The sequence below is a fragment of the Alternaria ethzedia genome, assembly GCF_023757985.1.
Source record: "Alternaria ethzedia strain BMP 0044 chromosome Unknown scaffold_10, whole genome shotgun sequence".
Taxonomy (NCBI): Eukaryota; Fungi; Ascomycota; class Dothideomycetes; order Pleosporales; family Pleosporaceae; genus Alternaria; species Alternaria ethzedia.
The window spans coordinates 9,480-31,397 of NW_026056203.1; the positions used below are offsets into that span (position 1 = coordinate 9,480).

Consider the following 21,918-nt stretch of genomic DNA (forward strand, 5'->3'; position numbering starts at 1 on the left):
AGACTATAAAGTAAGATAAATTATAAGGTTAGAACAATTAGTAGCTTGTTAATCTCTATAGTTTAGGTAAGAGCTCTATCTTTATATCTAAAGTTAGCTACTAAACAGCACACAGACCTATCTACAAATACGCTAGTTTAGATTTATTAATTCTATAGGCGACATGCGTCTCTATATAATAGGGAGAAGTTCCTTCACATTTAATTTTACGAACGCGAGATACTATTTTCCTCTCCTTCGCCCTGCCAAGATGATGACACGCTGCACTCCCCTGATTCAGTCCGCCGAATCGAAGGCGGCGGTGAGCCCCAGACCCCGTCGCACGCAAAGCCGCACAACCCACAATGACCAAACTTGAACTCGAGCAACTGCACTGGGACGTTCGGCAACGCGCGGATCATCAGGAAAGAAGCGTGTTAATGGCGGGTGTTGTTACACTGGAGCCCACGGTGCTCGGAGGGCGGTATGTCCCATACGGACTTTCAACAGCGACAGCGCAGTGGTCGAAAATATCCACTTCGTTCTCGCGTCTAAGCAGTCTCAAGATCTGTTGATCCTAAAGCAGGAACGTAGTCACCCTAAGACGATGCAATGCGAGGCTGGCAGATACAGGCTTCCATGACTCATGTTGACAAGAAGTAGAATGGGTGACTACATAACTGCTGTGTTGAACAGAGACGCTCTCATAAAATTAGCCAGAGGTCCTCCATGCCACATGGATACGTGGTCTCTAAGCTCTTTTACATTTCACCACGCCCTTCGAAAGATCTCCGATACAATACTTAGCGTCGCCTGAGAGCTAAGCAGTGAGCTTCACTGCTCTCTTCTTCTTCGGCGATCCATTCCCGGCGTCGCATGAGTTCCTGTTCGTGTGGCCAGGATTGCAATACCAATGCCAGTTGTCATCCTCATAATTGATCGTTCCGTAATCGTCCCAGAATCCGCCAAGCTGGTTGGTATGTTGGTACGGAAGCTGATCGCAGTGACCACCAGCAATGATTGCAGTGCCACCTACGGTGTTGCTGGCTTTGGAGAGGGCTTCTGCTTCAGTATTGCCCTTACCGACTTGGCAATACGGGGAACTAAATATCGCAGTGCCGACAGCTGAGCCGTAATCCATGTTTACGGCAGCTAGCCAGAGGGCTTGGGTACCAGTCGTGGCGTAGATGGCTAGGAGGAGTGATTTGACCATGTTGGGTATGCTAGGATAGGTATCAGTACATATTGATCCCAGGCTGTCCTTTTGACTCACTTGAACAAGGCACTCGGATATGCGACAGCGATGGAGGGTAGTGGAACAACCGTATCGAATGTTGAGGACTTTGATAAGCTTGGGGACAGAGACTTAGTGGGCTTATATATGCTTTTGCATCGCCTTCTAACAGTTGTCTTACAGATATACGAGATCCCGGCAAAGGACCGATTGCATCCTGCTTCTTACGCCTCGCGTCTGATGATGCTCCATCGTAATGTTTGGTCCGATCAACTGCTCAAGCACCAGAGCAGCTCTTGTTCTCTGCCACATCAATGGGCGTCAAGCGGCCCGGTGTCACTGCCTGCATACGTTGCCTGTACACAGCCTCGTGCTGAGTTCGTTGACCGCCACTATTATACTATGACATCGCACTGTTATACCATGGCCCAAAGCGTGCAACTTAGACATGACGCGTCAGTCATGAGCCTAAGTACGTCCGTGCAGCTGTCATGGACTGGCCTGTCAGATATTAGAGCAGCTTATCCGACTGTATCCCTAAAATAGGCTGATATGATAACATTGCCTCTTGCACGACCATGACTGCCCCGGTTTTGCGGACGCTGATGTCGCAGCGGTCTTTCATCATCATGTCATTATGTGAACAAGTGGAAGCACGTAGCTTTCTTAATTCCATTGCAATTCGACCTTCTCACTTCGATTGAATTCATGAAAGTGCCATAGACGACAGCCGCTAAAGAGATGAAGAGTTTTATCTGTCACCGCCCTCGTATTTTCAATATTCACTATACACTGATACTTGCTTGAAAGGGCAGCACACTGTGTCGGTCCGGCGTACTCATATCTAGTTCATAGATCTAATGAACCCTAAGGGTTACCGCTTTTCATGTCACACCGATCATCTGCGCTAGATCCAAGAGGCGAGTTTGGTTTTGATCACCTCAGACTTTCAGGCAGATAATGCGTTCGTGTGTATTCGCATGTTTCTACCAAGAAACATTAGAGGCTTCTGATGCTAAGCTTTTCGGTGTCCTTCGCAGATATTCATGAGCTCAGCGACATCTCCATAGCATGCAGCCGTCTTTCTTCGCACGTAGATTGTGGCTGTAGTAGCAAGCTCCTCATGTTTCATCAGGAATGAAGTCACCCAATCGAAGTTGCTCGTATTCTCGAACTCGGGTCTTGTTGATCACGATCTCGGAGCGTCCGACTACTAACGTCCGGTTCGGCCCGATTTGGACAAGTGAAGGTTTGATCTACTGCAAGAAGCCGCGTGAGGCACGCTTCAACCCACAATTTTGCAGCCATGCCTCGGCACATGTGTATACGTAATGTGTTGGCAAGAAAATTATGGAAGATCGTTTATTCCTTGTGGTGATCTAACAGAAGGTTGAACCATGTACGGCATGCACTTCTAGCGCATGAATTCGGTGTCGGGGCTTCAAATAGCCCCGGCTAGGCCCAGGAAGGAAAACAGATGCGTCTCGATTGTTTGATCGTCATTGCCGCTGTATGTTTGGATGCCACTGTAGGCAAATACACAGGACGCCTAGTCTAACATCCGTTCTATCGATTTCCCGCTAGCACGGACTCTTCATTCCGTTATGAATCGAGTTAGGCTGCAGTTGCAGGACTACTATGCAGTGACCTCCGATGTTCAAGCTTCAGCTTAAGCCTCGTGTAGCTTAGTGCACCTCATATGCTCAGTTAGTGCCTACATCGATCGAGCACCAGGAGAAGGTACAGAGTATCGAGGTCACTGCGGGAATAGTCACGTCGACGTCTGCGTTGTATAAAGACAGGCTGGAGCGCTGCAGACAGAATCATCAACATTCACAAGCTTCAACAAACAGTTCCAAGCGAATCCAACATGCCATCACCTGCTTATCCCATCGCTCTTGCGGCTCTCATTGGGTCCGCGCTCGCAGACATCCACAATGTCAATCTTCCCTCGAACTTCTTCGATGGTCCACAGAGCGGTATTGGATCATGGTACCGTGCCTCTGCCGGCCAAGACTCGACAAACGGCAAGAGTTGGTGTGCGTACACGTACTATAACAGCGATCCTGTCTTTGCTGTGGTAGGTAACAACCCTTTTCAAGATCTCTGGAATTGTCACTAACGAGAACGATGCTCAGTCCCTAAAAGCGATGGGCGGCAAGACCTACAATTCGGACCCAGCGGGTTGGAAGGCAGCAACGCAAAAGTACTGTGGTCTCGAGGCGACTGTTAAGGATCCCAAAACTGGCAAGCAAATGCTTATGTACATTGGCGACGCATTTGATGATAAATATGTCCTTGTAAGTAATCTCCTCGAGTACTATTTCGCAAGATCACTTAGTAACACGGTTCATCAGTCGCCGGGGTCTATCGACATCATGATCGACGCCTTCTCGAACATCCACGGGAACCCCAACGGTAACAAGAACGACGTCATCAAGGGTGTGGAGTGGCAGCTTACAGGACGCGTCAACACGAAGTATGCTGCGGATGGCGCCGTATGGCCAACAAAAGCTGGAGCAGCACCAACGACTCCTGCTCCTACAAAGATGCAGACTTCTGCTTCACCAAAACCGTCTGCCTCTCCACCTGGTGGTGGCGAAGGTGCGAAGTGCAGTGACTCGACGAACTGTAATTCTGGCATGACATGCTTAGCACCTGATGGTGTCTGCAGCACAGCCGCTTGTAATTGGGGGTTAGATCCTCCTTCCTTTGGCTTTTGAGACTTACTAACCAAAATTTTCAGATGTACCGGATGGACCTGTAGTGCTTCGTCGCCGTGCCAGAAACCAAACACGTGTGTAAACGGCGCCTGCGCAGCTCCGACCACCGGCGCCGTAGGTGCGAAATGCAGTAATACGACAGATTGCAACTCTGGCTTGACATGTTTGAGCCCCGATGGCGTTTGCAGCAGCGCGCAGTGCAACTGGGGGTGAGCGATCTTTACGTGTGCGACGAGTCGTGGAAAACTAACTTGGATCTACAGATGCACTGGATGGACCTGTGATGCCTCGACGCCATGTCAGAAGCCGAACACTTGCGTAAGCGGCAGCTGCGCCGCAGCTTGAACGATGCTCATAACGTGATCTGGCCCACCTGGACGAACTTCGTACGATCAGGGCTGCTATATGGAGGTACCCTGCATGAATGGACATGGTCCTTTTGGAATATTGCAGAGATGGGAAGACATGGTAGAGTTGAAATAGTGGTACGTCTGGCCATTGTTTGCGGGTTGCTATTCCATTGAGAGATGCATTGAGGACATACGAATACTTAGATACATATGGAATACTACTGCCATATCTCGTTCACGACAACATGCATAGACACTCACCGCATCTTAAGCATCACGATATAAATACACATCAAATTTACCTTGAAAGGGTCTCGACTTTAGAATGTCCGAATGGGGAAGGTCGGAGATGCAGGTCCGTCTACACGACCAATTAGGTGTAGCGAGCTTCAGGAACCGAGGACGGGGAGACCTACTCACGGCCCGTTCACGAAAGGATTTTTGTAAGGCGTACCGTTTATCTGGGGCATGCTCGTATAGCTCCCTGGTGCCTAGAGGTGTTTTTCCGTGCAGCTGTAGAAATAAGACAGTTCGCCCCGTGCGCATTTTAACACACCTCAGTCACAACAACCTAAATCAATTGACTATGCGTTTCTCCTTCCTCGCGCTTGCGCTCGCCGGCTCGGCCGCCGTGACAGTCGCAGAGAGCGAATACGACCGCCCCGATCTTGCGGACACATACTGGGACGTGAGCATTTCTACACAGTCCGGTCGCCCAGGCTACAGCATCCGCGACTTCAACGCTACTTTCCATTCATCAATCACCAATGTCATTGAGGGAAAGTGTCACTACAGCTTCGTGCCACAAGGAACCAGTGCGCCTGCCGAGACGGATGTGTGTAGCACGGGATTGAAGTATGAATGGGACTGTAAGTCATCTTGATTATTCTATCTGCCGGACATCCACGTCTGCGAAGCTCAGTGCAAGAGGCTAATTTTGGTGCGATAGACACGAACGTTACGTTCCTGGAGCAAACGCTCGTTATGGGTAACGACAATTTTTGGATTTACGGACTGTCAAACAAGATAGAGACAACTCGCAGGAGCGATGGCATGAGCAGCACGACCAAGGGTAATGGCAAGGTGGATATCAGCCATTATTGTATCAAACCCGGATCGGGGACCTACAGTGGATGTGGATACGCTAACGGCTGCGTATCCACGAAATGCAACAACGAGAAGACAGGTGCTGCTTAGGCACAGGCTAAACGACCTAAGTTAGCAAAGAAAGTATTGTTTCTGTAGAAGTAGTTTTTCGTCGTAGAGCATAAAAGATTTAATATAGACTAACCTCTAAGCGACTATATAGAATTCTACTACGTTTTAAAATTAGCGTAGGTTCTATACCTCTATTCTTGCCTCTCTTTTCTCTTCTTGCTGTAACACTCTCTACTCTATTTTTGCCTCTTCTACCTTCTCTACTATCTTTCTACTACCTTACTACGTACTATAAAGCTCTCTACGCTCTCTTCTATAATATTAATACCTATTATCTATCTCTAAGTTTATTAGGTTTACAACTTTTGCTATTAAATTCTATTAAATATAGTCTATATATCTATAAATTTTAGTACTAGCCTTATAGCTTAAGCTAACTCTAGAAGCTTACTTAATAGCTTAAGCTAACTCTAACTAATATAAGATAATAGGCTATATACAATCTACACTTAATTAGATATTATATTAGAGTTTACTAACTAAGAAGAAAAATCTAGAAAGTATAATCTTATAATAGAGTTAGCTAGTAGAGAAGATAGATATACGTAATTAGTATATTTACTATATATCGCTAATAGTCTAGAGTTAGACTAAGATAAGAACATAGCTTAAGAAGTATATAATAGGCGTAATTATATAAGAATTTTAGTAGTTATAGAGCTACTTACTTAGTAGCTTAGCGCTATCTAATTAGCTATCTAGACTAGCGCTATAATAGTACTTCTCTCTTTAGATAGAGCTCTAATAATATAATTAATAACACTAATATATAATAGCTTTAAAATAGTAAATTTAGTAAGTAAATTTTTTTTTTATATTTAATCTAGTTTAACTTTAAAAGTTTTAACTTTACTTTAGCTATATTAAAGTAGTTATTACTTACTTTACTATTAAGCTTACTTATAGCTTATATAGTACTTAAAATAATACTAATACTTTTTAGTATATATAGGTAATAGCCCCGCACTAAAACCGCGCTAGCTCTTCCCGCAGACTCTGCATATCTCGCGCAAACCTATTCATCACCCGCACTTTTACGACGTTACATCAAAATCTAAGCACGCATTTGCATCTAGACAGCATGGCGTTTAGATTTACGCCCTTCATTTAATCTACTTGCCCATATGCAGCTTCTGCCACGCGTGCCCCGAGTTCGGTGGCATCGCCATGGGTCAAGCCCCTTTCCTACACCCACACGATGCCCGGCGTTGAGGCCACACTCCCGGGGGTAAGCACTTGTTACACGCCCGTCACATCTTTGGCACCATGACAAGAACACCCTGGGCTCTGGACTACTACAGGCTGTTATCATTTTCCACATTGGCCTGCAGCCGAATGGTTCCTTCACGGCGGCATGCTGTATGTGGGTATGAGCCATGTATGCTCTTTAGAGTACCTGTACTTTCATGTCGGGCTGTGTCAAATCACTGGCTGATACACGCCTTGATGATCGGGAACTCGGCTGACATTGGACTGCAGATGATGCATGTGGCAAACGAATGATATTGTGCGCTATCATCAATCCGAAAACTGAAGCGAAATAGTGGTAATAGTACTACCACGCTAGGGCGAAACGTCTGAACCCGTTGAGTCCTCCATGAAGGTCTCCACATTGCTCTCCCAGACAGTGGATCCGATCTGCTCCACGACCTCGATCAGCTCTTCCACCTTCTGGATGCCAGTTCCCCTGCTGACAACTGGTCGCAAGAACGCGCCACGGGTATCTCCGCCAGCGTAATCCACCATGAACCCCCGATGCACGAGCTGCGCCGCTATTTGCTTCGTAACTTCCTCATTGCGACCAGCATCCTCGCTCAACCGTCCTCCTTCTGCATAGTAGAAGCACACTTGGCAGCAAGGTGGCGGGTTTGGGCTAATCAAAACGAGATTTGGATGATCTTCCACGAGCCTTGCAAGATATGCAGCGGTACTGAAGACTGCGTCAACCTGCTTGGCATAGCCCTCGTAGCCATGATACATCCAACTCAGGTACATCTTCAATGCATCGCCACGACGTCCGCACTGCATGGTGAGATCAGCCAAGTCAAACACTTCCTCCGAGCTATCAGCACTGTGGAAAAGATAGCTCGCGGGTAATGTGTTGCTGGTGTGGAATTGACGTATATCCGCGCTGAGCACGAAGGAACAAGTTGCGGGTACGCCCATCATCTTGTGTGGATTGATGGTGATGGAGTTGGCCAGATGACTTCCGTCAAGTTTGTACTTGTGCTTTGCACTGAAAACAGCGGGCCCACCCAGAGAGGCATCAACATGGAGCCACATGCCGAAGTCCTTGCAGATAGCATGGAGTGGGCGAAGATTGTCGTAAGCGCCGAAAACGGTTGTTCCGGCAGTGGCGTTCAAGAAGAAGGGTGTGAATCCTTCAGAGATGGCATTCTCAATACAGGACCGAAGCGCCGCCGGATCCATGCTACGAGTCGTTGGATCGGCAGGGACCGCAAACACCGACGACATGCCGAGACCAAGCATCAACCCAGCCTTTTCGATGCTGTAATGACCATTGGCTGAAGTGAAAGCGGCCAGTCGAAGCCCACCAGCACTGTTGCCCAGCTGCTTCGTCTCGGGGAACAGAGTATGACGTGCTACTAGCATAGCAGTTGCATTGGAGCCTGATCCTCCTGAGGTGGTTACGCCGCCTGCGAAAGCCCCATTCAGTCCGAACAGGTTCGCGAGAGCGCGTGCGGTGAACTTCTCAATGACGGCTAGTGCAGGCGACACCTGAAAGGTGTGGACCTGGGTGTTGAGAGAGGCCAACACTAGTTCAGCTGCTAGACCTGGTGCGTCGGTGGAGCCGTAGAGCTTGCTCATGAAACCTGCATCCCAGGTGTTCACAGAGTAGCGAAGGACTTTCTCGACTTCCTCCAAGAAGCCCTCCTCAAGAAGCCCAGCAGTGGGAAAGCTCAATGCCATAAGCCTTTGCAGCTCCCTCGGGTCATGCTGCTCGACCAATGCCTTGCGCAACCCCTTCTTGTTCACTCCGTTGGAGTGACCATTCGGAAGGTCATTGGGAGACTTGTGGTTGTCTGCTGAGTGGATGAAAGGGATGATCAGATCTTGGACTTGGCCCAGCAACTACAAATGTCAGTGAAATCTCCCCTACACAGGTGCAGATCGGCATCCTAACCTTCTCGACCTCTTCAGAACGCGAGGTCAAAATATGGGCATCTGCGGTAGGGTCGGTGACGTGGGTAATGGCAGGACTCATGATGAAGTATTGCTGTGTCGAGCTTTTGAGTCGCCGAAGGTTGAAGAGACCTCCCTTTTAAGTCTTTTCGAAAACATTCCCCGGCTACTATGAAGCTCCTCTCGATGCATAGAACGGACATGATCGTCAGCACAATGCGGTAGGTGCTGATGATACTCCTCGCCTATGCAAAGATGGCGTTCAATCAGTTGAACGTACGCTACGCTTCACTGTCAAGCGATCTGACAGCTCGGAACTAACCATCCCGGTGAGACTGCGGTTCACGGTCGAAAGTAGTTGTGCGACGGTGATCGTACTTGCATGTGGCTAGGAGAAGCGTGATCATTGGTAACATGCACATTGCTCTCGAAACGCATCTTCCTGAAAGCCAAGCTATGGCGTCTGTGCAAGCTTCATGCGGTGCGGCCCGGGGTCAGCGGAAGCCGTGCAGAGATGTCGCAAGCACGTCAAGCAAGCTAAGCAGTTTGTGTTTCGCATGCCTTTGCCCTGATCAAGCTAGTATTTGACCAGAAGAAGAATGGTCGCGAAATGGCTGGCCAAGCCAGCTTGCTCGTTGCTGTTTCTAACTTCGCCCCGCATGCTGCATGTCAGAACTTTCCAAGGATTACGCGACCGACACAAAGGAACTCTAGACTCGTGGCCAGAAGTTCATGTAACACAGTAAGGCCCACCACTAGCGTCGCGTCCTTGTCTTACTTCCCTTCTCGCCATATGCAACTACATTGGTACCAGATGGGGTATCGTCGACTGTCTGCGCGCCAGGCTAGGTTGCAGCAATCAGACCAGTCATCTGGGACGAAGCTCCGGTCCGAACCTCCATTGCATGAGCAGGTACTACGACAACGCATGTAGTACAACGCGATGTCTCAGCCACCACTATCAACAGTCTGCTTTCGCGTACGCGTACGTCCACCAACGCTTGTCAGAGCCCCATTGTTGAGCCTGATCGATATTTCGCGAGAAGCGCACATCTCCATCGTTCAGAGTTACGACAGAACTCCAGAAGCTTACATTGAGTCAAGCGCTCAAAGTCAGTCTGATATGGGAAACCTCGGATCATTCATCGTCGTTTACGCTTGCCTTGGAAGCCTCTAAATGGCATTCATCGAAGCCTCGGTTCGCGCTTTAGGCCGCACCTGCATATCTCATGGCGGGTTGACGCTTCAGCATATGCATGGCCTAATTCGATTTACAGCATGACCACCTCACGGAGGTCGCTCCTAGATTGGACCCGAGAAACATTTAGGCTAGACCAGCGGGTGGTCTTTGTGCAAAACCTTCCGCATGGGACGCCTAAAGCTAAGGTAGCAGTCATTTCATCTCGCATAATGCTAACAACAAGACAGTACTCTTGAGTACCAAGGTATTCCATGCGGCAGCTACGGAGCCATCGCTCAGAACGGATAATGATCAGAGTCAACCAAGACGCGTCACTACCACCATGGATCACGAGCAAATGAGGACCTTTTGCATTGTGGTAGTGAAAGAATGTATAGGTCAGTCTACTAAATTCAAAAGAACCAGGGTAACTGCATGCCCGGGCTTGATTCATCTCCACAATCTAGACCGAAGAGGCATACCTCAGCGATCTTTCTACGAGCTTCAATGCGCACTCTCAATTCCCGATGTCTTCCTGGCCACCCTGGAAAAGCTTGACGAGCTCACGCAGCTGCTGCATGGGCATATGGCACAGCCAATCACCATCAATATGCCCCTTGAGCATATTGACGCACAACGCCCGGTATCGGTCATGAACGACATTCTCAGGCACCGTCTGGCCAACACCCGTACGCGGCGTGGTCAGAACCTTTTCTCGGCCATGCATGAGCCGGAAGTTGTCCCAGACGTACAGGTCTCCCGGCTTCAACACAATCTTGAGTTGGTGGCTTGGACGCCTCATGATCTCCTCAAACTTCTGATGCGCGAGCCGATGGGCTTTGTAGTCGGCATACGGGCTGCACAGGTAGCCAGTCAAGTTCGGATGCCAGCGCACGCGCTTCACGCGATCTGGATAGCCTGGGTGCATGGTGACAGCCGTGTCAGTGGTGGCTTGATACAGCGGCTCGCCGTAGAATTTGGACACACGCCCGAACGCTACGGGAGCGTTGCATAGGTGGCGATAAGACTCTGGGTCCTCGCTGCGCAGCGTCTCGAGCGCTTGAAGGGACGAGATCCACGTGTTCTCACTGGTACCTTCGAGGCCGTAGAATCCCTGGACTTGGATGGGGTTGTCGTAGAAGGCATGGTCAGTGTGCGGCAGAAGAATTTGGGTGGTGTCGTAATTGGGTAGTCCAATCTTGCGATTGGCATCGCCGGAGTGGCTCGATACGTTGAAAGTCTGATCGGCACCGCGAATTGGGTGGACGAAGACAGCACCAAAAAGACGTTTGAGGACTTGGGTGTTGATGTTTTTCTTGTGGCTGTGCTCTTCTTCCATGTTCGGAGCGGGAAGATCCACGATCTTCACAATACCGGGCGCGGAGGAGCCCAGAATTCGGTCGATGATGGAAAGAATGGTTTCCTCAAGATCCTTGGGCTCGAGCTCTCCAGCGAACAGTTTCGAGTAGGATACCTCTGGGATATGCAGACTGTCAACTGTCCAACCTTTGACTTCGGCTTGGGCTGGCGAAGCGGTAAGGTCGTCGGCTGGAGCAGCTACCAGAGGCGCCATGACACGAAGCCAAGGAAGCGGGATCTGATTATTGACTCCATCCTTCCAGCTGATGTCAAGCGTTTCCTTGAGACCATAGCTTGAAGTGCGAACCTTCTCGACTTGGGCGAGTTGGAGCGGCTGCTGGCACATTGCTGTCTCGGCATTCCGGGCTGCACCGTTGTCGAAACGAGCATCACGGAGCCACTGAGAGTGGAAGGTGAAGCTCCCATCTGGAAAGTCGATAGTGACTTTGTTGCCATTGGTGCATTTCTTACACATGGTGGCCCTCGTGACAGAGGACTCCAATGTGTCGATTGAACCCATGGTTGGAGGAAGTGAATGATGGGTGATGGTTAGATCAAAATTATGTTATGATTGAAGACTGAAGTCGGTGAAGCTTCTTGATCATGGATGGAGAAGCACATCTGATGGACTCCTGTTTAAATGAGTTCAATGGCGCAGTATGGAATCACTGATCAACCTCCCCACTGATTGAAAGTAGTGGCCTAATCTAGCGATGATAGCGATGCAGGTGAGATTCTCCGCACTTGTCGTGAGGTTTGACGCCAGAGACGCTTGTGTAACGTGAACCCACCGGTTGTGGTGAAACCTTGGAAGACGGAACGCCAAAATGTCGACCTAGTACCGCCATAAGCACTTGAATCCGGGCCTTGCATGTCAGCATTACGGCTGGCTTGCATTGCACCAAATATCTCAAAGGACTATAGCTGCTGCATGAGCGACTCGGCCGCCCCGTAGAATCTGGTGTAACCGCCGAGTCAACCAAACAGTGGCCAACGTGCACCTCGTGATGCTGGCGTGCTTGCCAGGATTAGCATAAATTAATTGATCTCGCATACAGGAAGATGAACCATGGTCGGGCGTATCCGCAGTAATCTAGCGTGCGGCTGCCGCATGCATCTTTCGTACATCCATGGATTCGTTCCCCATGGGGACGTCGGTTGGGAGAAGGTACGTAGCGCCTTTCGGTGGCATCGAGCATGATGAGCAGATCGGTTACACGATTATCGACTCCTCATCAGCACTCGACGCGTATGCATCTCCTTTGGTTTGACATGGCACCGGGTGATACTGTGGATCGTCGATACCATGCATCATCAGCGTCTCGCGCAATCATCACCCAAACTGCCTCATCATGCCTACATGCTATTGGAAGCATGAGATTGAGGCGCTTCCACCCTTTATTTCGGTAACACATGCATGCCGAATTCGCACTGCCTAGCTCTAGCATACGTCGAGACTGCTTCACTGGTGCAGAATGACGTGGAAGTGAGACACATGAGCTTCATACGGCTTGCAACGATCCGGTTTGGAATACGCTGGCGCAGATTGTACTGGTATTGACTTACTATTGACGTCACCGTCATGTCTGAGCTTTCATATAACATGAATGATCCATAGGAAAACATAAGGTGTATCTGTGTATCAGAAACAAGCTTTGACGTACTTCATTCAATCTCCACTTCTACACTCCATTCACATCTCCAATCAACATGGCCAACACTCAAGTTCTGACCTCATCGGCTGAGCCAACAGCTCAGGGCGTCATCAAAACATGGGCAAACAAGCCTGATCCTGGCCTCATCAAGACCATCGACTTCAGTGACTTCTTGTCGGGAGACGAGAAGCGTGTGAAGTTCTGCCTCAGCGAGCTTCATGAGGCCTGTGTTGAGCATGGGTTCTTCCAGATCATCAACCACCCGGTATCTCTCGAGACTCAGAAGGCCATTTTGAAGGCTTCTGCCGACTTCTTCGCACTTCCACGAGAGGAGAAGGGTAAAGTAGCCGCCACAAGTAGCTCTTAAGATATCTTGCTAACTTATTACTAGTATGTAGCCTTCTTGCTATGCTTTGCTAACGCAGTTCTAAGACATCTTATTATTCGTGCTAACAGCTTGATAGGCAAAGCTAGATCAGCGCCAGAACGATCACAACCGGGGCTACCAGACTCTTCTTTCGCAAAAGTACAAGGAAGAAGATACGGCGCCAGATCTCAAGGAGGGCTACTACGTTGGTCCTGAGCTATCTTGGGACCACCCGCAAGTTGTGGCTGGGAAGTTCGCCCACGGGCCGAACTACTGGCCCGAAAGCCTGGGACAAGGTTTCCAGGATGTCTGCATGGACTACCTTGAGCAACTCAACTTCCTCAGTGTTGAAGTGCTGCGAGCTGTCTCCATGTCGGTAGACGGCAATGTCGAAGAGACCAATGAGTTCATCAAGCACTTCACTGAAGGGCCCATCACCTACTTCAAGATGAACCATTACCCGAAGCCACCCCGGATGGACGACATCGGCCAGAAGGGCCACGGCGAGCACAAAGACTTCGGCTTTGTCACTCTCCTCCTGCAAGACGGCAACCCCGGTCTCGAAGTCTGGGACGCGCCGTCTGAGTCCTGGATCGACGTGCCGCCTACGGAAGGCGCCTTTGTTGTCAACCTTGGCAATCTGCTCGAACGCTGGACCAACCGCAAGTACCTTTCGAACGTACATCGGGTACTCAACTTCTCTGGTACTGACCGCCACTCTATTGCGCACTTGTACCACGTAAGTTCAACTACCAAGATTCAGGAAGTGAGGCAGCCGCTAACGATTCGTAGGGCAACCCTGACTACATGATTGAGGCTAAGAAGTCGTGCTACGACCCCGCCGTAGGTCCAGAATTTGGGCCCATCAGGATTGAGGACTTCGTCAGGGGTAAGTACGATGAAGTGTACGCAAGAGCGGGTGTCATTCCAACGGATCATAAGGCGCATTAGGCGGAGAAGTGTTCAGTGGCTGAGCGGGTCGTTTCCTTGTCTTTCTTTGTTTACTCTCACTCGCTAAGATTGCTTCGGCCCACCAGGAAGTCATGTTTTCCTTGGCTTTTCTTTGCATGTAAACGGCAAAGGTAGCATACCAATAAACATGTGTTTACGTCAAAGAAGTTGTCTTATCACACCACATCATGCACTATCAAGCCCTCTGCCATTAAATCCGTATCATCAATAAACACGTATGTCGGGATACATCTAGAACTAGTTGTGGGGTGAAATTGGACCTTGAAAGCTACATCAGCTTGGGCAGCGAGTAAACCCCGACTGTTTCCATTGTGTATACTCCAAAACGAGAACCACTTTTAGTTTATGACGCTACTGGCCTCAAACTTGGGTCGAAGAATGTGGGGATGAACGCCCGGGTACGGACAGAAACCGGTGATTGCATGCTAAACCTGTATGTCCTGCCATGTCTTTTTGACGCCCCTGACGCCTATCTGTAAGACAATCTGTTTCCCCGCATGACGAACTTCGCAATTAGCCTGCAGCTCATCGAGGATTCTGGTTCGATCGACTGCAGGACATGTAAGCTTCCAACTTTCACTCAATGTATCAGACCCATGCTGATCGCTTGGTGTGACCCCTACACGTACCCATGTATCACGACCTGCATAGCTTGGCTCATCATGAACGGCCGAGTATCTCGTAATGGAGACTTCGACGGTTTCGGCTGCAATTCCGTCAGCCGAGCGTGCGTTTAGGCGGTCCGTTATTGGTCTTGTGCATTTGTATGCGTACACCGCGGCATGGAGGTTCGTATCACCACAGCTTGTAGTGTCAGCTCTAGCATCGATCGCAGCCGATGCCTGCGATCTCCGTGAAGGTAAAGCATCATATCAGTGCGCTGAGTAGTTGGTATGATGTCACGTCGAGGGGATTCTTGACGTGCAACATCCTGGACATCGCTCATCTTCAGTAGGATCGAGGTTTTCGTAACGGCGATCTTGATGAACGAACTTTGCATGCTAATGTGTGTGCCAATGTTCACTCAATAGCATTTTTATGATGTCATTGACCAGAGCATCCGTGCTATGAGATTGTCACCCTCAATGACACTCCTGGACGACGTATAAGAAAGCGAAACAGCATCTTATCAATCTCTTCCTACGGCTTGAGTATCTTCAAAGAGTCTTAAGTATCATCCACGATGCCGTCTTTACTTCCCCTCCTCATCACCCCAGTCACGCAAAAGGTCGCACCGATTGAGAGTCTTTTGACAAGTCTTTTGCCGAAAGTGGCCAGTGGCCCACCACCACTGTTCGAGCCGACCACCCCGGCAAAAGACGGGCCGGAGTGCATTCAGGACTGTTCATCATGTGACATCACATACCCGGAGAAGTTCAAGATCAATGAGACCGAGAATTTGTACGGTACTGTCATGCCTTGGGAGAGACATCTCCTCGTTGCGACTGGCAAAGCCAATTGGATCAGCAATTTCATGAGTGAGGAAGGCAGCATCGGAGAAGCCATAGCCAAGACACATGGACATATGGTCGAGAAGGTAAAATAAACCCCTCCACATCAAAAGCGATGATGCCTAACAAGAGCCTCTAGAAGTTCATGCTTTCCGCATCCAACATCCCCGTACCGGACTACAGCGTCAACAAGAATCCCGACGACGAACCAATCTCTTCTGTCCTCCTTCTCCCAGCTTTCGTCATCGTTGATTGCGTCACACCATCCCGGACACCAGATCTCATATCACACCTCGTCAACCGCAGCCCATGCAATACCTCGTCATTGCTTCCGCTCAACTCGCTTAGCGTGCCGCCAGAATCCGGACTGAAGATACGCTCATGCCCACACGACTACCTCATCTTACTGTGCAGTCACCGGACCCGCGATGCCCGGTGCGGTCAATCTGCACCACTCCTGAAGAAAGAATTCGAACGCCATCTCCGGCAACGAGATTTGTATCGCGACTCGCTTGACGAGAGACCCGGGGGTGTGGGTGTTCACTTCGTCAGTCATTTTGGTGGGCACAAGTTTGCCGCAAATGTCATTGTGTATCGTCGGACACCGTTGCCATTTCATGGAGCAAAGGAGAGTACGGATGGCGCTGCATCACTTCCACTGAGAGAAGCAAAGCAGTGTATATGGTTGGCGAGAGTTCGGCCTGAAGATTGCGAGAACATCGTTCGGTACACCATTCTGCAAGGAAAAGTTGTCAAGCCTGATCGGCAGTTGCGTGGTGGGTTCGACAGGGAGCGTTGCGTTACGAGCTGGTGATGATTTGGGTTTCTTAGTATCGCGATTTGTCAATCATTGCAAGCGCCTTTCGCCCATAGTTCTAGTAATGAATGATATGATATCGTAATACTGTTGTAGTCACCCATGTTTGAATGCCTTGTACTTTGACTCACCACCAATCTCCTTGGGCATGCATCGCATCCGCCAGCTTGACAAACCCGGCAATATTGCTTCCCACAAAAAGGCTGGGTAAGTCTTCCGCGCGCATATCCGTGTAGTTTTTGGCGGCTTCAATACCGCTGTGAAAGCATGATTCGACAATGCGATACAGTTCAGCCTCGACCTGTGCGGCCGGCCAAGCGATGCGCTGGCTGTTTTGCACCATTTCGAGCCCTGACACTGCCGAGCCGCCAATGTTGGCACCCTTACCTATGGATTGGATCAGCGAGTTGATGAGACTTAGAGTGGTGTTGCCAAAGTACCTGGAGCAAACCACACACGTCCGTTCGGATTATCTGCCCTGCGCGATTCGAAGAGTTGGATAGCGTCTTGTGCGCAGCCCATGTTGCTGCCTTCGGCGATGAAGCGACAGCCAGCAGATATCAGTGCTTCTGCTTCGTCTTTGGACATTTCGTTCTGCGTGGCGGAGGGTAACGCAATATCGACTTCCTTCACATGCTTCCAGGGTCTTTCGCCTTCGAGATGCTCGAACCTTTGACCCTGCTCCATTGCCATGATGTCGGAAAGTGGAAGGCGTTTCTTCTTGATAGAGGCGATGAGGGCGATGTCGTCTTTTGTGAAGCCTTCCACAGAGATAGCTTTGAGCGTCCCCTTACTGTCGGACAGAGTAAGGACGACAGCACCCGCATCAATGGCTTTGATAGCGGCATACTGTGCGACATTTCCAGAGCCTGAAATCGCGACCTTCTTGCCACGCGTAGACTCAGCGCCATCGGAAGCGTATTCGATCATCAAAGAGACGTACTGTGATTGTACTGTTAGCGAGTAAATCAGGCCTTTTCGGTGCTTGACGTACATGAACCAGCCCAAAGCCAGTTGCCTCAAGCTTCATCAGACTTCCACCAAACGCATCTCCTTTGTTTGTGATGCAACCTTCCCACCTCGTAGTCGCCGCCTTGAATGCGCCAAACATCCATCCCACTTCGCGCCGTGTACAGCCAACATCACCAGCAGGCACGTCCGTATCAGCTCCAATGTACTTGCTCAGTTCGCGCATGAAAGACACGCAAAAGCGACGAATCTCGTGATCAGATTTGCCTTTGGGGTCAAAGTCTGACCCTCCCTTTGCACCACCAAGATTCACTATTGCGATGGTCAGAAAGATCTGGACATTGACTGACTGGAGATGTAAGACTTACAGCCTGTCAAAGCATTTTTTAGGGTTTGCTCGAGCGAGAGAAACTTCAGCACCGAGAGGTTGACGGACGGATGAAACCTCAGTCCGCCTTTGTACGGCCCCAGTGCTGAGTTGAATTGTACACGATAGCCGCGGTTGACTTGCACGCAGTTCCTGTCATCCTCCCAGATCACACGAAATTGAATGACGCGTTCGGGAACAGCAAAGACTTTAAGAGCATCTCTGTACTCTGGATGCTGTTTAAGCACCGTGGAGCCATCGAGCGATGACGCAAGGTCTGAGATGCGCGTTAGCAAGTTACGCACATCGACGATGGATATGAAGGTTCAGTACGCACCATTGTAGGCTTGATCAAACTCCGGTTCGAAGGAAGCCATGTTGCAGATACCGAAGACAGGATGGATGGAAGGCTAAAAGCGAGGGTTGCGCACTCAATTATGTACAATGAGCCGGCGACCTACGCGTATTTGTATACTCAAAACGTTTGTTCAGAACGAGCATAGCGCGCTATTACGCTATCGACCATGGCTGTCTGCAACATGCAACAGTGAATGCTGACTGCAGCATGTTGTACCATGCGAATCAGCGCTGTCCAGTAGGCACATGGGCGTTGCATCCCTCGGGTCCAGATGTTGGCAGGGATGTGTTGGCATCTTCATCATTAGCGAGGTCATCACCCAGTCGGCGTGTATGTTGATAAGAGAGATCATTAAAGGCGTCTAGGAGGGAAAGGGGGATGAGGAGTTGTGGCTGTTGAGCACGACCCCACTCTGCAGTGGCTAATGCCGAGGTATCCCAATCGGGTTAGCGTCTGTTGTCATCCCCTTTGTCGCCCTGGCCCCGATCCCCAAGTGTCATCGCTCACCACCGTACCATAAACGTACGTAGCAACAACGCATCTCGACTTTAATCGTTCCGAGTCTGACTTAATATTCCTCACAAGAAGATGCCGCAAGACCCTGAGCCAAGTTGGGTTGACTGTCTCGATCATGGAGACGCAATCGTCATAGCTTCGACCTGGCATGCTCTTCCCACAGCGGACGGAACGAATCTTCGAGTGGGCTATCGCGCATCTCAACCCTTCCTTTTGCCGTCTTGAATAACCGCGGTAGCCCGGTCTTCTCGAAAGGTACTCCATCTCGCACCATAGCAGCCAGACCCTTACTCGACAACAGTATCTGCGGCATTCCGTGACCATTGAACCCCGCGATGATGAATTGTCCTGGTTTATTTGGAACTGGACTAATGTGCGGCATGAAGTCTGCACTATAGCCCATGACTGTTCAATGCGTTAGTTGCGCATGGGCAGGAGACTACGATACTTGCTTCCAGTCCACACCTTCTTTGTCTGCGCTTGCGTATCCTCCCATCCGCGGAAGTGGCGCTGCATGTACCCGTCGAAGTAGGTCGTTGCTTCATCAACAAGCTCGTCATTGCGCACGGTGTCGAACCAGCGCTCAGGCTTGTGCCAGAACCGCTGCCTTGCGCCTCCAACGATGATGCTTCCGTCTGCTCGGGGAATGAGATAGTCGTAATTTCGGCCGTCGAAACGAAGGGCGTAAGTGTTGTTGAGATGTGGTGCGTGTTGCTTCAATGCGCTGTCGATATGGCTGCAGACGCCGCGGATCGGAGTTATGCTTCGCGTGTATTCGGGCAGAACTTGGCTCGCGTAGCCGTTGGTGGCGTGGATGACCTTTGTGGCTTTGATAGTGCCGCGCGATGTTTCTATTATCCATCTTCCTGCCTCGTCCGTCGTGTCGGATACAGACGTCACTGGTGTATTTGCTTGAACATTGAGCTTATGGTCTTGCTCGAGTAGCTTCGCTAGCAATTGATGCACCATCTTTCGTGGCCACAAGTGCGCTGCAGTAAAGCTGACAGCCAGCTGAGCGCCCTTGACTCCCGATACCTTCGGAAGAACAATTAGCCTTACGATTCATACGTCTTTATGAAAGACAAGCGTGCTCACCCTCTCTGCATCTTCTTTAGAGACACAAGCTACGTCTCTTAGTTCGACAATATTATCCCTCCTTAGCATCTCCCACGCCGCCTCCGTCTGCCTGGCATGATCGGCACCCAGATACACATCGATCGCTCTCGTAAGATGTAAGTCACAGTCCAACTTCTCAGCCTCAACAAGCTCTTTGACTGCGTACACATTCGCCGCTTCAAAATTTGTAACTTCCGCTGCAGCGCTCGCACCATCCATGGATACATATTTCGAGACGTTGAAGTAAAGGTCTGGCTTTACGTGCCCGCCATTGCGACCAGTGGCACCAAAACAAATCTTGCGAGCATCTAGAATGAGGACAGATTGCTTCGGGGACGACGAGGATGATGTGAGAATATTATAAGCTGTCGCCTAGTAGATTGCAATCAGCACATATGCGTTCGGAAATCAACTCGTGATGTAGACGTACAACCCCGGCAAATCCCGCACCGATGATTACAATGTCTGCCTCAGTGGAAAGGTCATCCGTACTCAGTAGGTCATCAAGAGGATTGGATACAGAAGTCCAGAATGAGTGTACGGGATCTGCTACCGGTGTGCGGTCGCTCTTCATGTTGCGATATCGATGTGTGCTGCATAAACGTACTTGTACCGGATCGCAGAAGACTGCCTATCAAAACCAAGGCCACAAATATTTTGCCCAAACGACGGTCTGACATGGTTACAAGAAGATAACAGAGCGTTTCCGACAACGGTACACGGGTATGCACATGATGAGGCACGGAGATGGCCGCGGCGCAAAGCGCGCTGGTGGTTCCCCCACTTCCTGAACATCTCAACGGCTGGAGTTCTCCAGGGTGCTTAGCGAGTTCTGCTCCATGATTCATTCTTATCGATGATAGAGTGGGGGATGCACTCGATAACGAGGACGGAGAACATTTGCCGAAACGTAGATCGGCAAGGGTGATTACTCGCTTGACTGAGGAGGTCATGCATATATCATCCCATCAAGTACACGAAGATGTTTAGCGGCGTTCTGAGCAATCCTTCTGCACGACGTTGACTTGGCATGACTGTTCAGCACTCTGAGTTTCTGCAGCTGACCAGATCGCGCGAGATGTTCTGACATCGCTATGTTTCGAAACGCAAACGGCTTAATTTGAGTCGGCATCAGATGCAGCTATGATACCACGAGCCATCTCGGGAAAGGAGTCCGCAGTCACATCCATCTCGCCGAAGAGATTGTCGCAACGAATCTTCTCCCATATCGTGCAATACGCAGCCTTGAATCTGTTGAATGGTTAATGGAGCTGCGCAGGTAGACGGGTAGTGCCAACTCACCCGTGAATCTTAGCAGCCGCAACATCCCAGTTATGCGCAGCTGCAAACCATTTCTCATCACTGCCCAGCTTCTCCATCATCATTTGGTACACTTTTGGATCCGGTTTACCAATCTTGGCCGTGTCGCATGAGATGAAGTTCTCCTTGGGCATATGGATACCATTGTGCGTGAAGTAGCCTCCAACACGCTCAACATCCCCAGCCGTCAACGCCCACACCGTGAAGCCAGCATCCCGGAGCAATTGGAAACACTCCGCGACACCAGGCCGCGCTTCAAGCTTCTTGTACTGCTCTAGGATGTATTGCAAATCCTTGTCGCTAGCGAAAGTTTGGGGTTCCTCGATGCCGGACATGTATAGCATTCGGTAAAAGAGGCTGCTGAAGACGTCGCGGAAAGCCATGTAGCGACCATTCATGCTGAGATAAGTGTACTCTCTTTCGGTGACTTCAATCCAGAGGTAGCCAAATAGTCGTGGCTTGATGCCTTCAGCACGCATCTTGTCGCCTAAGCAGTGCTCCAGAGCATCGAATATGGCATCATAGGAGACGCAGGTGCCGACAATATCGAACACTACATGTTTGCTGGATTTAGACATGACGGAAGTATTGTGTCTCGAGGAATCGGCTTTCCGTCGCGGTTTATGAGGCCTTGGAGTAGGTGGTGGTAGAGGGTGACAGCAGACCGTGCTTGTTGGTCAAGTTCGCATTCTTCGGATGGCTATGAAGAAGTACAGTATGTCATGGTAATTTCGGGGACAGAGTCGAGCGAATTGTCGGGTATGATAAGCGCTGCTCCACTTGCATCTTGGCCAGGTAGGGGCCTTGTCTTGGCGAACTCCGC

General features: G+C 50.0%; 9 protein-coding genes across 9 annotated transcripts; 3 read left to right on the forward strand and 6 right to left on the reverse strand.

Moving 5' to 3' along the window:
* Positions 1–799: 799 nt before the first annotated feature.
* On the reverse strand, positions 800–1,192 carry J4E87_004924 (uncharacterized protein; the record flags this gene model as incomplete). The annotated part of the gene is made up of 1 exon (XM_049376541.1): positions 800–1,192. One exon carries the CDS (start codon positions 1,190–1,192, stop codon positions 800–802), a length of 393 nt encoding a protein of 130 aa, XP_049233397.1.
* A 1,891-nt stretch (positions 1,193–3,083) lies between these two features.
* On the forward strand, positions 3,084–4,018 carry J4E87_004925 (uncharacterized protein; the record flags this gene model as incomplete). The annotated part of the gene is made up of 4 exons (XM_049376542.1): positions 3,084–3,293; positions 3,352–3,513; positions 3,571–3,898; positions 3,960–4,018. 4 exons carry the CDS (start codon positions 3,084–3,086, stop codon positions 4,016–4,018), a joined length of 759 nt encoding a protein of 252 aa, XP_049233398.1.
* Positions 4,019–7,067: 3,049 nt separating this feature from the next.
* Positions 7,068–8,730, reverse strand: J4E87_004926 (uncharacterized protein; the record flags this gene model as incomplete). The annotated part of the gene is made up of 2 exons (XM_049376543.1): positions 7,068–8,597; positions 8,650–8,730. 2 exons carry the CDS (start codon positions 8,728–8,730, stop codon positions 7,068–7,070), a joined length of 1,611 nt encoding a protein of 536 aa, XP_049233399.1.
* Positions 8,731–10,345: 1,615 nt separating this feature from the next.
* Positions 10,346–11,707, reverse strand: J4E87_004927 (uncharacterized protein; the record flags this gene model as incomplete). Its single annotated transcript, XM_049376544.1, has 1 exon — positions 10,346–11,707. The coding sequence occupies one exon, from the start codon at positions 11,705–11,707 to the stop codon at positions 10,346–10,348; it is 1,362 nt and encodes a 453-aa protein (XP_049233400.1).
* Positions 11,708–12,897: 1,190 nt separating this feature from the next.
* J4E87_004928 (uncharacterized protein) lies at positions 12,898–14,160 on the forward strand (the record flags this gene model as incomplete). The annotated part of the gene is made up of 3 exons (XM_049376545.1): positions 12,898–13,185; positions 13,307–13,948; positions 14,002–14,160. The coding sequence occupies 3 exons, from the start codon at positions 12,898–12,900 to the stop codon at positions 14,158–14,160; spliced, it is 1,089 nt and encodes a 362-aa protein (XP_049233401.1).
* Positions 14,161–15,364: 1,204 nt separating this feature from the next.
* J4E87_004929 (uncharacterized protein) lies at positions 15,365–15,980 on the forward strand (the record flags this gene model as incomplete). The annotated part of the gene is made up of 3 exons (XM_049376546.1): positions 15,365–15,718; positions 15,772–15,888; positions 15,939–15,980. The coding sequence occupies 3 exons, from the start codon at positions 15,365–15,367 to the stop codon at positions 15,978–15,980; spliced, it is 513 nt and encodes a 170-aa protein (XP_049233402.1).
* A 596-nt stretch (positions 15,981–16,576) lies between these two features.
* On the reverse strand, positions 16,577–18,125 carry J4E87_004930 (uncharacterized protein; the record flags this gene model as incomplete). Its single annotated transcript, XM_049376547.1, has 5 exons — positions 16,577–16,836; positions 16,908–17,391; positions 17,444–17,730; positions 17,787–18,014; positions 18,119–18,125. 5 exons carry the CDS (start codon positions 18,123–18,125, stop codon positions 16,577–16,579), a joined length of 1,266 nt encoding a protein of 421 aa, XP_049233403.1.
* Positions 18,126–19,076: 951 nt separating this feature from the next.
* Positions 19,077–20,349, reverse strand: J4E87_004931 (uncharacterized protein; the record flags this gene model as incomplete). The annotated part of the gene is made up of 3 exons (XM_049376548.1): positions 19,077–19,694; positions 19,755–20,147; positions 20,206–20,349. The coding sequence occupies 3 exons, from the start codon at positions 20,347–20,349 to the stop codon at positions 19,077–19,079; spliced, it is 1,155 nt and encodes a 384-aa protein (XP_049233404.1).
* A 541-nt stretch (positions 20,350–20,890) lies between these two features.
* Positions 20,891–21,673, reverse strand: J4E87_004932 (uncharacterized protein; the record flags this gene model as incomplete). Its single annotated transcript, XM_049376549.1, has 2 exons — positions 20,891–21,026; positions 21,078–21,673. The coding sequence occupies 2 exons, from the start codon at positions 21,671–21,673 to the stop codon at positions 20,891–20,893; spliced, it is 732 nt and encodes a 243-aa protein (XP_049233405.1).
* Between the last annotated feature and the right edge of the window lie 245 nt (positions 21,674–21,918).